The 17,355-nt window shown below is 44.1% G+C and overlaps 1 protein-coding gene across 1 annotated transcript in view; it reads right to left on the reverse strand.

Moving 5' to 3' along the window:
* The window catches only part of RNF149 (ring finger protein 149), a 165,388-nt gene extending 154,607 nt beyond the window's left edge, over positions 1-10,781 (reverse strand). Inside the window, exon 1 of the mRNA XM_033947467.1 lies at positions 9,755-10,781. Within this exon, the coding sequence (XP_033803358.1) occupies positions 9,755-10,187 (433 nt within the window). The 5' untranslated portion in view covers positions 10,188-10,781. The remainder of the gene's footprint in view (positions 1-9,754) is intronic.
* Between the last annotated feature and the right edge of the window lie 6,574 nt (positions 10,782-17,355).

Below are 17,355 nucleotides of genomic sequence, written 5' to 3' on the forward strand. Positions count from 1 at the left end.
GAGGAGGTTCTGCTGTTGGGAGATTTCAACCTGCCAGATGCGGACTGGAATGTTCCGTCTGCGGAATCGGAAAGAAGTAGGGAGATTGTGGATGCCTTTCAAGAGGCTCTGCTCAGACAAATGGTGACGGAACCCACAAGGGAAAAAGCGATATTGGATCTGGTCCTCACAAATGGAGAGAGTATCTCTAATGTTCGAGTGGGTGCTCACCTGGGTAGTAGCGATCATCAAACGGTTTGGTTTGATATAACGGCTAAAGTGGAGAGCGGCCGCACGATACTTAAAGTCCTAGATTTCAAACGTACGGACTTTAATGCAATGGGAAAGTACCTGAAGAAAGAGCTGTTAGGATGGGAGGACATAAGAGAAGTGGAAAGACAGTGGTCTAAGCTGAAAGGAGCGATAAAAATGGCTACGGACCTTTATGTGAAGAAAATCAATAAAAACAAGAGAAAAAGGAAGCCGATATGGTTCTCCAACCTAGTGGCTGAGAAAATAAAGGCGAAAGAGTTGGCGTTCATGAAATATAAAAAAACCAAAGAAGAGGAGAGCAGAAAGGACTACAGGGTGAAACTGAAAGAAGCCAAGAGAGAGATACATTTGGCGAAGGCACAGGCGGAAGAACAAATGGCTAAAAATGTAAAAAAGGGAGATAAAATTTTTTTCAGATATATTAGTGAAAGGAGGAAGATAAAAAATGGAATTGCTAGGCTAAAAGATGCTGGGAACAAATATGTGGAGAGTGATGAGGAGAAAGCAAATGTGCTAAACAAATACTTCTGTTCTGTGTTCACAGAAGAAAATCCTGGAGAAGGACCGAGATTGTCTGGCAAAGTTACACGAGAAAATGGAGTAGATTCTGCGCCGTTCACGGAGGAGGGTGTTTATGAGCAACTTGAAAAACTGAAGGTGGACAAAGCGATGGGACCAGACAGGATCCATCCCAGGATACTAAGGGAGCTCAGAGAGGTTCTGGCGAGTCCTATTAAAGACTTGTTCAACAAATCTCTGGAGACAGGAGTGATTCCTGGGGATTGGAGGAGAGTGGATGTGGTCCCTATTCATAAAAGTGGTCACAGGAATGAAGCAGGAAACTACAGGCCGGTGAGCCTCACTTCAGTTGTTGGAAAAATAATGGAAGTGTTGCTGAAAGAAAGGATAGTGTATTTCCTTGAATCTAATGGGTTACAGGATCCGAGGCAACATGGCTTTACAAAAGGTAAATCGTGCCAAACGAACCTGATTGAATTTTTTGATTGGGTAACCAGAGAGCTGGATCGAGGACATATGCTAGATGTAATTTACTTGGATTTCAGCAAAGCCTTGATACAGTTCCTCATAGGAGGCTGTTGAACAAACTTGAAGAGCTGAAGTTAGGACCCAAAGTGGTGAACTGGGTCAGAAACTGGCTGTCGGACAGACACCAGAGGGTGGTGATTAATGGAAGTCGCTCGAAGGAAGGAAAGGTGACTAGTGGAGTCCCTCAGGGTTCGGAGCTGGGGCCAATCCTGTTCAATATGTATGTAAGTGACATTGCTGAAGGGTTAGAAGGAAAAGTGTGCCTTTTTGCAGATGATACCAAGATTTGTAACAGAGTAGAGGGAGTGGAGAATATGAAAAAGGATCTGCAAAAGTTAGAGGAATGGTCTAATGCCTGGCAACTAAAATTCAATGCAAAGAAATGCAGAGTAATGCATTTGGGGATTAATAATAGGATGGAACCGTATATGCTGGGAGGAGAGAAGCTGATATGCACGGACGGGGAGAGGGACCTTGGGGTGATAGTGTCCGAAGATCTAAAGGCGAAAAAACAGTGTGACAAGGCAGTGGCTGCTGCCAGAAGGATTCTGGGCTGTATAAAGAGAGGCGTAGTCAGTAGAAGGAAGAAAGAAGGTGTTGATGCCCCTGTACAGGTCATTGGTGAGGCCCCACTTGGAGTATTGTGTTCAGTTTTGGAGACCGTATCTGGCGAAAGACGTAAGAAGACTTGAGGCGGTCCAGAGGAGGGCGACGAAAATGATAGGAGGCTTGCGCCAGAAGACGTATGAGGAGAGACTGGAAGCCCTGAATATGTATACCCTAGAGCAGGGGTGCCCAATGCGTCGATCGCGATCGACCAGTAGCTCAGGAAGGCAACTCGAGTCGATCGCACTCGTGTTGCCGTCCTGATCTACGGGCCGATCAGCCTTCCTCTCCAGTGTTCTCCCTAGGGCCTTTTAGCTGGGCGGTCCGCCCAGCTGTCATCTGCCGCTGCTGAACATTAAAAAAAAAACCCAAAAAACCGGCTTGGAGATTTCAGTCCCTAGCGAACTTATGCTCCGGGCTCTAACGTGTGCGTGCAGGCTTCTCTTCTCTTCCCTCCGAAACCGGAAGTTATGTCCGGGGAGGGGGGGGGTGGAGAAGGGAAGCCTGCACGCACATGTTGAGAGCCCTGAAGCAAGCGTTCGCTACGGGCTAATGCGGGAGACAGGTTAGTGAAGCATTTGTTCTTGTTCCTGCCGGGTCCTGCCTACTTTCTGTTTCCGCGAAGGCAGGACCCGGCAGCATTTCCCCCAATAGGTTGATCACGATCTTGGGCTGATCAGCCTTCCTCTTCCCGACGGCAGAATTGACGTCGGGGAGAGGAATGCTGGTTGGCCGAAGCAGGGAGAGCTTGGGGCCTGTTATTGGTGGCATTTGGGTCCTGGTCCCCGATGGTAATGGCAGTGGCAGTGGCTTGGGGGAGGGCAGGGAGAAAGAAAGAAAAAGGGCAGGCAGGGAGACAGAAGGAAAGAAGAAAAACAGAAAAAAATGAAAAGGAGGCAGAGAGAAAGAAAGGGCAGGGAAGAGGAAGGAAAAGTTGGGGGGAAGGAATGAGGTCTGGAGGAGAAGAAGCATACAGGCTAAAAGAAGGGAAGAAAGATTGTATGCACAGTCAGAAGAAGAAAGTGCAACCAGAGACTCATGAAATCACCAGACAAGGTAGGGAAAATGATTTTATTTTAAATTTAGTGATCAAAATGTGTCTGAATTTATATCTGCTGTCTATATTTTACACTAAGGTCCCCTTTTACTAAACCGCAATAGAGGTTTTTAGCGCAGGGAGCCTATGAGTGTCGAGAGCAGCGCTGGACATTCAGCGCAGCTCCCTGCGCTAAAAACTGCTATCGTGGTTTAGTAAAAAGGGAGGGGGTATATTTGTCTATTTTTGTATGGTTGTTACTGAGGTGATAGTGCTTAGAGTCATCTGCTTTGACCTCTTTGAAAAACCCTGGAATAGGAATGATGATTAACATTTTCTATGCATACAGTGTGCTTTGTGTTTTTTTTTAATTTTATTGTTGGTAGATCATTTTGACTTGGTCATTTAAAAAGTAGCTCGCAAGCCCAAAAAGTGTGGGCACCCCTGCCCTAGAGGAAAGGAGAGACAGGGGAGATATGATTCAGACGTTCAAATACTTAAAGGGTATTAACGTAGAACAAAATCTTTTCCAGAGAAAGGAAAATGGTAAAACCAGAGGACATAATTTGAGGTTGAGGGGTGGTAGATTCAGGGGCAATGTTAGGAAATTCTATTTTACGGAGAGGGTGGTGGATGCCTGGAATGCGCTCCCGAGAGAGGTGGTGGAGAGTAAAACTGTGACTGAGTTCAAAGAAGCGTGGGATGAACACAGAAGATTTAGAATCAGAAAATAATATTAAATATTGAACTAAGGCCAGTTACTGGGCAGACTTGCACGGTCTGTGTCTGTGTATGGCCATTTGGTGGAGGATGGGCAGGGGAGGGCTTCAATGGCTGGGAGGGTGTAAGTCTTAATAGAGATTTCGGCAGTTGGAACCCAAGCATAGTACCGGGTAAAGCTTTGGATTCTTGCCCAGAAATAGCTAAGAAGGAAAAAAAAAAAATTTAAATTGAATCAGGTTGGGCAGACTGGATGGACCATTCGGGTCTTTATCTGCCGTCATCTACTATGTTACTATGTAAAACCATGGGCTTGCAAGAAAAAAGTCAAAAATTAAAAAGCGAAGAAAAATGGGTTCATGAGAAGATGGTCTGCGCATGCGTCAGGATCGCTCTGCAGTGATCCATGCAGTCACTGTGGGGCAGGCCTCCGATCGCAGTCATTTGCATGAGGAGGCTTGGTGGATCGGTTGCCACGGATCGGACAGGTAAGGGGGCTTTTGTGAATCTAGCCCATAGTGCCTCAATATTATAATGGACCCTGAGCTCACCTTTAGCTTCTCTCTACTCAGGACAAGGAGAAAGGCACATTTAATGCGAGAAATAAAATGAAGCGCCATAATAGCAGAACAGATTGTCTTACTGCCGATGGAGTCTTGTTTGTTCTTTCTGAGGACTGGAGTTTGGCAGTACAATTTTATGATTTTCAAAGTTAATCTACAATTTCAGTTCTGTACTGGAGATACTGCATTTAGAAACGCTCGTACTCTGGGAAAACCTTGCTCCCCACAGTACCGCTTTTCTCTTTAAACATGCTGGACATCCCAAACAGCATCCTTTAATACCCCACGCTGAAGCATGCAGGAAGGTCACTGCCCATGACATTTCTTTAAATTGTTTCCAGGCTTCTCTAGCCACTAATTATTTAGCAAAACAACATAAAGCAGATGTCAAGGGCTGAAGACAATGTGTCAGTCGGAGCCCTTCTGTCTGCATGAGTTCGGAACTGGCTCATTTCCAAGGAGGAGGTTCCTCTGAGTCTCCCTAGCCAGATGTTTCCTTGTGCCACTCTTTTTGTCCTCACCTACTCTGCTGAATGATCTGAAGCAAAACACCTGCACACATCTGCACTTTTGAACCGAACTGGAGGATGGAAATAACCTAAGAAAGATAGTTTCCTCTAACAGAAGCATATCTCCCCTAGAGGGTGGCAGACAGAGTTGAAATGTTACTGTACAGAGAGCTGAGGGATAACTCAATGATTAATTTTGGATTTTATATCTCTAGGCATTGTTGGTGCTATGCTCCCTACTCCTCCCTAAGGTGGTCAGATAACTGGAATCTACATAGAATGGGACAGAACACCAAGATGACTTTGGGGTGCACACTGTTTCTCTTGAAATGGTAATTTTACAGCAGAGCACCTAAACAGGAAGGTACCTACTATATATACTCAAATTTAAACCGAGATTTTGGGGCCTAGAAAATGTGTATCTCGGTTTATATTTGGGCCACCTTAAATCCTGGTCATCCAGTGATATGGTGAGCCAAGCCAGGAGCAATCCCTTCCTCCCCCAAGGTGAGATGTTGGGTCCTGTCCTGGCTGTCAGCCAGCTGTAGAATCACCGTGCACCACCTTCCACCCTGCCTTGTAGGAACTCGCGGCAGCCATTTTTTTTCAGCAAGACTGCAAAGGCAGGAGCACAAGAAGATTGCTCCTGCCCCGACTCACTTCCCCCACTGGACTACCAGTGACAAAGGTAGGCCCAGGGGAAGGCCTACGCTGCTTCTCCGAGGCAGGGAGGGAGAGTGGAAGGGGGCACACAGTAATTCTACAGCTGGCTGACAGCCGGGACAGACCCAACACCTCATCTCAAGGGAGGGAGGGATCGCTTCTATCCCGGCTTGGCTCACCACTGGACCACCTGCGCAGAGGCCAACACTGGGTTCAGGAGGGGGAGGGAGTGGGTGGGTATACAGCTGGGCGGCACTTGAATATAAACCCTTATCTCTGCTTATATTAGGATCGGTTTATATTTGAGTATACTGTATATGGTATTTTATAAATGTAGTATAAACACCTACGGAGGCAGGAGCAACCTTGTGTATTTGCTAAAGCTCATGCTAATGCACGTATATTTTATTGTTTATCTATATTTGAATTTCTTATGTTTTATCACTTTGTTTACTTTATGTGTGATTTTTATATAAATTGTAAATCATTCTGAATTTTGAAGGGTAGTATAGCAAATGTTTTAATAAATATTAATTTTATAAGATCCATACATAAACGCCAATTCCAACCCAATTCTCCTATTGTCTAGCCTTGAGAATGCATACACATAGAAACAAGATGGCAGATAAAGGTCAAATGGCCCATCTAGTCTGACCATCCACAGTAACCATTATATCTTTCTCCGAGAGATCCCATGTGCCTATCCCAGGCCCTTTTGAATTCAGACATAGTCTCTGTCTCCAACACTTCTTCTGAGACTGTTCCATGCATCTACCACCCTTTCTGTAAAAAAGTATTTCCTTAGATTACTCCCGAGCCTATCACCTCTTAACTTCATCCTATGCCCTCTCATTGCAGAGTTTCCTTTCAAATGAAAGAGACTCAACCCATGCGCATTTACATTACGTAGATATTTAAACGTCACTATCATATCTCCCCTCTCCCGCCTTTCCTCCAAAGTATACAGATTGAGATCACCACTTTGATTATGCAATAAATGAATTAGCCATTTGTTAACAAACTTTACAAGTGGACAATATGGATTCATGTTGTATGGCCAGAAGGAAAAAAGGAGGTATTGATGCCCCTGTATAAGACTTTGGTGAGACCTAATTTAGAATATTATGTACAATTCTGGAGGCCGCATCTTCAAAAAGATATAAAAATGATGGAGTCTGTCTAGAGGAAGGCTACTAAAATGGGGTATGGTCTTCAACATAAGGTATATGGGGACAGACTTAAAGATCTCAATCTGTATACTTTGGAGGAAAGCGGGAGAGGGGAAGATGTGATATGGCTGGCTATGATTTATGTTTCACTTGTATCTATGCAACCGTTAAATAAAGAATTATTTTTAAAAAACCATCTGAAAGGAAACTCTGCAATGAGAAGGCATAGGATGAAGTTAAGAGGTGACAGGCTCCGGAGTAATCTAAGGAAATACTTTTGTACAGAAAGGGTGGTAGATGTGTGGAATAGTATCCCAGAAGAGATGGTGGAGACAGAGACTGTGTCTGAATTCAAGAGGGCCTGGGATAGGCACATGGGATCTCTCAGAGAGAGAAAGAAATAATGGTTACTGTGGATGGGCCATTTGGCCTTTTTCTGCCATCAATGTTTCTATGTTATGCTGTCTTGAAGAAAAAAAACACTCAAATTGGAGCATGTAAGCTAATGAGGTAGATATTTGATACCTTCTATTAATATTTTATGTGTTATACTATAATGAGTTTGCTCAACAATGGCAGCTAAAGTTGTAGGTTGGTGACTGGGAGCTGAAAATGAGGAGACTTCAGCTGGATTTCCCTTATCTATCACTTTTCCATGTGACCTGAGCCAAACCTCCCTGTGCTACAGTTTAAGACTGAGGGCGACACTCTCAAACACACAATTTGCCCTAAATATCCTTTTGTACTCTGAGGACAAATGCTACCAAACTGCAAGCTTAGGAGGTTGTAATACCTTTCATTGACCTTATTTCAAATGATGTCATAGCACATGAATTTTGGCATGCATTCTACATATGCCAATGATGGCGATAAAGAAATATGGCTAGCAACTTTCCTTCCTGTCTGTGTGTGGAGAACAGAGGAGAGGGGTGTGAGTGATGGAAAACATGGGCTGGTTCTTGTTAACATTTTTGTAAGCAATACAGTGGGAGGAATGTCTGGTCAGGTTTTGTCTCTTTGAACATAATACCAAAATCTATATATAATAAGTTAGACACTTTGTGGTATGGGTAATATGAGGAGGGAAGCTTGAAGAATGGTCCAGAATTTGGAAGCTAAGATTTAATACTAAAAAAATGCATGGTCATGCAATCGGGCTGCAACCTGAGGGGAAAGTGCAGCTTAAGGAGATGAAGTATTTTTGTGCACGAAAGAGGAGCAGGACTTGGATATGAAAATATGTGATGATCTTACAGTAGCCAAAGAGATAGAAAAGGCAACAGCAAAAGCTAGAAAGATGCTTTGGCACATAGGGAGAGGAATGGCTAGCAGCAGAAAGGTGATATGCCTCTGTATTTGTCTCTGGTGAGACCTCATTTAGAGTATAGTGTACAGATCCACCACATCTTCAGAAAGATATAAACAGGATGAAGTTGGTCCAGAGGGCGCTTCTAAAATGGTCAGTGGTCTTTGTCATAAAGCATATGGTGACAGATTCTAATATGTATACTTTGGAAGAAAGGTAGGAGAGGGGAGATATGATAGAGATGTTTAAATACCTCCAAGGCATAAATGCACAGGTGAGTCTCTTTCAATTAAAAGCAAGCTCTGGAATAAGGGAGCACAGGATGAAGATGAAAGGGGATAGACTCTGAAGTAACCTGAGGAAATATTTCTTCATGGAAAAGGTGGCAAATTTGTAGATTGGTCTCCTGGTGGAGGTAGTAGATGGCAATGATGGGCAGACCAGATAAGCCATAGTCTTTATCTGCCTTAATTTTTCTCTATATCTATGTGAGTGGTGGAAGGAATTCAAGTGGGGGAGGGAAGGAAAGGGAGTGGTGGAGGTGATAGAGGAGATGTGAGTGTGGTGGATGAGTGGGTATGAGTGGGAAGTGGGTAGGCGTGCTTGTGTGTGTGTGTGAGAGAGAGAGAGGAAGAGAAAGAGTAGCGGAGAGGGTTATGAGTGATGGAAAGAATGGGAGTGGTGGATGGAGTTTAAGCAAGGGAGGGTGGATGTCAGTGATGAAAGGGATGAGTGTAATTTTAAGTGGGATGAATCATACTTCCTCTCCTCCACCTTCCTTCTATTCTTTCTCTTGTCTCTCATCCATCCCTTGTCTCCATTCATCCTCTTTCCCTCTCTGCTTATTTCCCTTCCTTGCCCTCTTCACCAGTATCTCTACTCCTGCAGCAGTCCTGCTCCTCTTTAGCTACTGCAGGACTGCCAGCTTGTCATGTGCCAGATGTGTAAGGGGGTTTGCTGGCACACACCGATCTCACCACTGCTGCTGTGGGTCAGCCTCTATTCATGTGCCACTGGCGTTTGGGGACTTTGCTGGCTCCAGATTCTTTCTCCACCCATGATAGCAGCACCAGAGGTGGCTTTAGGATTTGCCAAGGATGTTCCCAACCACTGGAGACTGCTCCATGGGTTCCAAGTAACCAGCAAGCTCCTTCACTGTACCCAGGGAGAGGGAATTTGCATTGGCTTGGTACCCTCAATCATTTTGAAATGTTGGCACCTATTCTCTCAACCTCTACCAGCACACGAAGAGGAGCATTCCTTTTCTCTCTTGGGCAGCTGAAGTTTTAGTTTCAGTAGACCATGCATTTCTGACCAAACTTCCTGTCTACAAACATGTGGACAACATACATGTGGACTGACCCTTAACAACAAGTGCTCTAGCTTGCACAATAGGTGTCTAAAAGCAGGTTTAGGGGCCTCATATGCAAGTTGCAACTTCCCCTGCTTGTCTTACAGCTTTCCACAGTCTTGAAAGGCTCAATTTGCCTTGTCTGGTGTATTCATGGACAATTATGACTGGTCTTGCTTTTAGGTCTGAGTACGGCTAATGCAAGGCAAGCTTAGCCATGCCCACCTATCATAAAAGACATGAGCGGGATGGCTCATGTGACCAACGTTTTACCCCACAGGGCATCAGCATCTTGGAAGCCTTGGTGGGGTATGGACTTAGGTTACAGGAGTCGGTTCTGTGTGTGCCAGTGTATGCTGAGCAACCACCTTCACCATGTCCATGTCCATGTTATTTGCATTCTGGTTGGCACCTACTAGGTTTAGCTTAGTTAGCTTGGTCCCCCTCCAGTCCTAATCTCAATCCCAACCCCCAAAGTTTTACACTGTTCTTGATACAAGACTCAAGTGGCCCTTAGGCTCCATCAACTTACCAATGTGGGACACAGGCACGGTGGCATTGCCGGACTTGGGCTCGTTGTAGATGACCACCGCCGAAGCCATCTTCCTAGCTGCGTTGACCACTTTCTCCTTGAACGTGCAGCCCCCTCTGGCCACCAGCGCTATCCAGGGCTCTCGGCTCTGGGCGCCCCCTGGCGGCGTGGGCACGTAGTATTCGGTGTCCGTGGAGCAGCCCTCTAGTCGGTGCCCCCGCGGGATGCCCACCCAGCCCTGCACGTTCTCCTTGGGCGAGCTATCGCCGTAGCGGCCGCTCTCGGTGTTCTCCACCACGGTCACGTTGGAGCCGGGGTCGGTGTAGACGGTCCTGACGAAGGCGGTGTACCACTCCTGCGAGCGGGACGAGGAGGCGGGCAAGCCGGTGGCCAGCAGCAGGCACAGGGCGCAGCACAGCCCGAGTCCGGCCATGCTCCGGCCGCTCACAGATCCCCCCCCCCCCTCCCCCCGTTTCCTCCGATCCGAACGGACCGGCGCTCGGCTCCCTCCTGAGGTCCCGAAACTGCAGCAAAGGGGAGAAAGAAAACAAGAGAAGAGGAGGCGAGACAGCCACACAAAGGGAGGCGGAACGAGAGACAGCCACAGGAAGGGAACCTGGAAATCCTGCAAATCCTGGTTTCACCCAGACCCCACAGGAAGGAAAGAAGGGAGAAGCCTCTGTGCAGAGGAGGAGGAGGATTGCAGGGCACCAGCCAGACTACGATTCCTTCCTTCGCTCTCTTCTCTGCCCGTCTGCTGGGCTGCTCCTGTCACCGTAGATAATAACCCCAGATCTGAATGGCTGCTGCTGCTGCTGCTGCTGTGTGGGTAGCACTCCTCCCCACCCCGGGGACATGGCCGTGTGTATGCATTCCGATCTCTCTGCCTGGCAGCCCTGTGCCTCCAGTTCTTTCTGAGCGCTGTCTTTCACCTTAGTGCCGTGCTAAAAGCTGGCGCCCTTTTCTGTTCCCTCACATTGCACCCTCGCTCGTTGCGCAGTAGGGATTTATTGTCATTCCAGGGTGACACAGAGTTTTCCCATCACAGTGCAGTGTGGATTCATTTGCTGTTTCAATGTGTGACCGTTTTTCCATCACTGCTGTTTCAGGGTGACTGAGAGTTTTTCTATCATAGTACAGTGTGGATTGATTGCTTTTTTTTGTCAGTGACAATGACAGAGTTTTTCCAGTGCAATGTGCTGTTTCAGGGTGACATAAGGGTGCCTGGAGGGGACAATGAAGATACAATTTGCAGACAATGCAGAACAAGATGTGGCCATATTCTATAAGAAAAGTGATGGTATTTTGTATTAGCCAGGGTAGAACCAGCAGATTTTATGAACCTTTATTATTTACAGCAGCACCCACTTAGGGTGGGAGCTGCACAATTGAAAAAGTACAAAAGCAGAGAGAGAGTGTCTAGCACAGAACCTGAGCATACAATATGCTACAGCGCCCCCTGACTGCATACATAACACCTCTTCCTCCAGGTAAGCTAGTTAACCAGAATAAGTGCACCAAGGTCTCCTGCATTCCTCCATACTCAGCTGGTGATTTTGCATGTCAATCTCAGTTCTTGATAACATAGGAGCGTCATACCGCAGATGCACGTTATTTTTTGTTGGCTCTCAAATTTGGAAAATGTTGCCTGCTGAACTTTGCTTGATTTTTAGAAAGTTGAAGGATTCTCTTTGATTAGAAAAACCCCCAACACCACCAAACAACCTTTCTTTGTTGTAAGATTGGGCATCCAAATATCAGATGGCATTTAATGTGAGCAAGTGCAAAGTGACATGTGGGTAAAAGGAACCCAAGTTATCTACTTGATGGCAGGTTCCCAAAAAGGGGACATTGTCCAGGAAAAGGATATACAGTAAGTATCCTCATTAATGATACACTGAAACCCCCCTACTCAGTATGCAGCAGTAGCTAAGAAAGCAAATAAAATGTTAAGAATTATTACAAAAGGAATGGAAAACAAAAATGAGAATGTTATAATGCAGTGGTCTCAAACTCAAACCCTTTGCAGGGCCACATTTTAGATTTGTAGGTACTTGGAGGGCCTTAGAAAGAAATAGTTAATGTCTTATTAAAGAAATTATAATTTTGCATGAGGTAAAACTCAGTTTATAAATCTTTCTATTTGGCTAAGTAGCAGTGGCGTACCTAGGGTATGTGGCACCCGGGGCCCATCATTTTTTGACACCCCCCCCCCCCTCATGGAAAATTTTTTTTTTTTTTTTTTTTTTTTTGCAATAACCATGAAATGGAATAAATGGTCAGAATAGAAACAGGCAGTGAAAATTTTCTTTTATTGAACCTCATTTATGTAACCATTATTCCAAACATAACATAACATAAATTATGTCTGAATTGTCATGACATCAGAAGTACATATGGAGTAGTTGCAGGTGATGCTTGGGACAGTTCTGATTATGTTAGTTTGGTTTTATGTGTTTTTTGAATAGAAGGGTTTTTATTTCTTTTTTGAAGGTTTTGTAGTTTGTGGTCGAGGTCAATAGGTTGTAGAGTTGGGGGTCAAGTGTTGCAGCTCGAATGGCTAGGAGGTTGTCGAACAGTTTTTTTCTTTTGACGTTTTTGGTTGGAGGGTGTGTGAATGGTGCGTGAGTTCTCCTATGTCTGTTTGAAGTGGATTGAATTATTTAGCTGAAGAAATTAGTTACCCCCCCATTCCACACACATTAATTCTCTTCCATTTTTGTTCCCATTATAAAAAAACACTGATAAGTTCCCAGGAAAAAAATACATTAAAATAAGAAGTGAAAACAAAGGCCCCTACAGATGAGAACATAACATAAGAATAGCCTAACTGGGTCACACCAATGGTCCATCATGCCCAGTAGCCCATTCTCATGGTAGCCAATAGTGCTGCCCGATTCAGAGAAAAATATTTCATTCGATTCGATTCACCCTGTTGAATCGATTTTTCGATTAGATTCACTGTTAATGACACCGCTTTTTAAGTTTAAACAAAGTATAACAATAAATTTCACAACAACAATAAATTTCACAAAGTACTTAAAAAAAAAAAATCACATTTTTCCATTAAAGCAGTTCTGGAGACATTTGCTTGAACAGTCTTTTTTCCCAGTCCATAAGCAAGCAATATGAAAAAGATTTCCTTAATTATCTACTCAAACATTTTTGCTATTTACTTTCATTGTACCTAGACTATTATTCAGTAGAAAAAATTTAGTTTGTTCAATCAAGCAGAACATTCACTCATAGAAGTCCAATGTCCACACAGGATTTGATTGAACAAACCAAATTTTTTCTACTGAATAATAGTTTAGGTATACTGAATAGCAAAAATGTTAAAGCCACACAGAAAAGCAGTAAAAGTCAATAGGTTCTCCAAGTGGGAACAACCTGATGTCTCAGCACTTGAGGAAAAGACCACGTAATAATGTTTATAAGATAAATCATATAAATGATTATACTGAAGCAGGGTGTCCTCAGCGTGAGAGGTAAGCGAGAGGAGAGAATTCTCCAGTGCTTTACACAATAAGGCTCCTCTGCCTGCAGTGCACACCATCATAGGACACCTCAGGTGTGCTCAAATTAATCAATGTGATAAATTAAACAGTGATAAACAATTGGTCAATCACAAGAGTGCAAGATCAAACAGGTTGTTCCCACTCAGAGAACCTATTGACTTTACTGCTTTTCTGTGTGAGTAGATAATTAAGCAAATTTCTGATAGCCTACAGAACTGATTCTCACCTTCCATCCCCAGCCCCCAAGACTTACCAGACCCCCCCTGCCGATGCATTTACTTACTGCCTGAACTGGATATTAAATCGTGGGGAAGAGAGGAGAAATGCGGGGAAAGAGCCAGCCAAAACTAGTATTTGTTGCTGCTGAGTGCACCAATCCAGGGCAAGCAGACGCTTCCCCCATGTCTTAATAACAGACAATGGACTTTTCCTCCAGGAATTTGTCCAAACCTTTCTTAAAATCAGCTACGCTATCTACTTTTAACATAACTTTTGGCCACTTCATTTTTAAGCTTAGATCTTTCCTTCCAAACAGAGACCTTGCTAGATGTCAAATACAGCACAAGGTAACTTCACATGGACTTAACTGTGCAGGAAATGAATCTCCTCATACACCCACCATATAGTGCAAAAATGTGCAAAGGTCTGTTTTTTTCTTTCGATCACTACATAGCCTAATGCCACACAAGCAGCGCTGTTACAAACATATTCTGAAGGTCAATGCTAAGGTTGACAAAGTTTCCTTCCTTGGACCAGAAGGAGATACTGACAAACCACTGGAAGAGATTCTAAAACAACTACCCAGAAATAACACCCAAAGACCCACTCAGTGTGTGAACCAGTTGAGTGGAGTGGACTAACTGGGGGTGGAAATGGGCCCAGAGTTTGCTCAGCAGAATTTCCCAGACTACCTCTTCCTCTCAACACACTGACATGCTACCACCACCACCAACACTAGGAACACCTCACCGAGTATGCCAGCAATGCTTATAAACTTTATAAAACACATTATTATATTTTCTTATAAAGCATATATTTTAACTGAACTCAGCCTTGCCATTCACAAAAATAGAAAAGTTCCCATTTCAAGCTGTCTCATGTACACTTTTCAAATCTAACATATTGTAATCACAAAACAGAAAATAAAATTATTTTTTCTACCTTTTGTTCTCTGATCAATATTCAAATCTTGTTGGTCCCAGGCTCTTGTTGTCTTGCTTGCCAGGGTCTCCTTTCTCCGTGCTAACCATCCGTCTGCCATCTCTGTTCTCCCCTTCCGTTTCCCTTCCCTCTCCCGGAGATCTGGCATCTTTCCTTTTTTTTTGTCTCCATCCACAGATTCACCTTTTCTCAACTCCCCACCACCCCAGGATCCACCATCTCTCCCTTTCTGTTCCCAACTATCCTCCTATCCAGTATCTCTATCCCCCCTCCACACCATCCCCTGTTTCCAAGTTCTCTCCCTTTCTGTTCCTTCCCTCCCTAAATCCCATTATGCACCATCTCTCTCCCACTCCTCTGTTTTTAGACCCATTATTTCTAACCCCCAAAGTCTGGCATATGCACGTATCTTTGAACCCCCCCTTCCCTCTCTCCCTCTGTGTACTTTTACACCAGGACCCCCCTCCCCCGAAGGTCTGTCCCCCCTCAATCTCTTTCAAAATATTCAAAAAAGAAACTTCCTCCACCAACTGCAACATCCCCATCTGCAGACGAACTCTCCGACTTTTTCCACAAAAAAGTGATCGATATTAGAACCCATCTCGGACCATCTGTTCCCCCTTTTTCCCCGTCTACCAACAATGATTCATCCTTCTTACCTCTCAGTTCTCTCTCTCAATTCAAAGTACCCACGACTTCCCAATTATCCACCATTCTACACTCAATAAATTCTCCAAACAATATAATCGAAACCTTCCCTCCACACTTACTCAAAAAATTTTTCTCTTTTTTTGGACCTTACATAAGGGAAATGATTTCCAAATCTTTTTCTGAATGTCAAGTTCCAACATCGTGGAAAACTGCATTGGTTTTCCCTAAACTCAAACAATATAACTCAGATCCCTCTTTACCTAATAACTACCGCCCAATTGCAAATCTGTCATTAATCTCTAAAGTTACTGAAAAAATCGTTCACACCCAACTATCCGATTATTTTGATCAAACACATGCCCTTCATCCGTATCAGACAGGCTTTCGCTCCTCACATTCCACCGAGCTATCATTACTAGGTCTCATCTCAACTATACATTACTTTCACGACCACTTAAAATCGGTCCTACTAATCTCTCTCGACTTATCTGCGGCATTTGATACCATCGACCATTCTCTATTACTATCTAGACTGTCAGACTGTAACATTACAGGACACGCTCTCAACTGGTTCATATCCTACTTTCATCAGCGAAAATCCAAAGTCTATTCAAAAAACCAAATCTCGTCTTCAGCAATTCAAAATTTCGGAGTCCCTCAGGGCTCCATTTTGTCTCCTCTATTATTCAATATCTTTCTATCCCCTCTTCTTTCTCTCGCACAATCACTAGGTTTCACTATTTTCGCCTACGCTGACGATATACAGTTGCTTTACCCGATTAACACCTCAAACCTTTCAGATATTACTGAGCTAAATGCCAAACTGGTTATCTTAAGCGATTGGCTCCTTTCTAACAAACTCTCACTCAATGTTGACAAATCTTGCGGTCTTCTTCTCCCCATTAAAAAATCTGAAACAATACCTGGTACAATTTACATTAAATCCACACCTTTACGTATGGAAACTAAAATAAAACTATTAGGCGTCTTTCTAGATAGCGAACTAACTTTTCACGATCACATCAGTTCTGTTGTAAAAACTTGTTTCTTCAAACTACGTATTATTCGTTCCCTCAGATCTCTTTTAACTAACGACTCGATTAACATACTAATTCATTCCCTAGTCATCTCACACTTAGACTATAGTAATTCTCTTCTCAATGGACTCCCCCAAAAAGAACTACGACGGCTGCAACTTGTTCAAAATACTGCTATTAAACTCATTTACAATGTCGGCAAGTTCGAACATGTCACTCCTCTTTTCAAAGAGGCTCATTGGCTCCCCATCTCTCATCGGATACGTTATAAAATTATACTACTTACATTCAAAATCAAACATTCACGCCTACCTCTATTTCTCGATAAACTTTTAATCCCCCAAAGTTCTCCTCGTTCCTTAAGATCATCTGATCAAAAACTCCTTTTCATTCCCTCTCTAAAAGAATCCTTTTACACCAGGAATACTAACTTCGCCATAACTGCACCCACATTATGGAACTCTCTCCCCCAATTTCTTCGGGACGAAACTCAATTACCAAAATTTAAGACTATTCTTAAAACTTATCTATTTAAAGATGCCTACGCCAATTCTTAATCTTTTTCTCGTCCATTCGTTGATTTCTTTTTCAATCTAATTATCATCCTCAGAGCATATTACTCATACCAGGCACCCCCGCCCCCCATGTTATATCCCTTCCCTCTATCTCATTTCTCCTAAGACTATGTAACTTTTTCCTAACCCTCCCACTTACCCTCACTGTCAGGTCTGTCTATACGTATTATATGTTTCTATTTTTCTCACTACTCTCTCTAAACACAATTAAATATATCTTGCTTTCCTATTTAAATTTTATTGTTAACCGGTCAGATATTTGTTTTTATGATCGGGGTATAAAAAACCAATAAACTTGAAACTTGAAACTACACCCCACCCCTGAAGACCTGCACCCCCCCGAAGGACTTTACCTCCCACCCGAAGGTCTGTCCCCCTCTGAAGGCCTAAACCCCACCCCTGAAGGCCTGCACCCTCCCCGAAGGATTGTACCCCCCACCCGAAGGTCTGTCCCCCCCTGAAGGCCTGCACCCATCCCGAAGGCCTGCACCCACCCCGAATGCCTGCACCCACCCCGAAGGCCTGCACCCCCGAAGGCCTGTCCCCCCCCTTGAAGGCCTGACCCCCCCTTGAAGGCCTGCCTGCTTGTCCCCCCTTGAAGGCCTATCCCCCCCTAAAGGTCTGCCTGTCCCACCCCCTTGTAGGCCTGTCCCCCCTTA

This window comes from Geotrypetes seraphini, chromosome 6, assembly GCF_902459505.1.
Source record: "Geotrypetes seraphini chromosome 6, aGeoSer1.1, whole genome shotgun sequence".
Taxonomy (NCBI): Eukaryota; Metazoa; Chordata; class Amphibia; order Gymnophiona; family Dermophiidae; genus Geotrypetes; species Geotrypetes seraphini.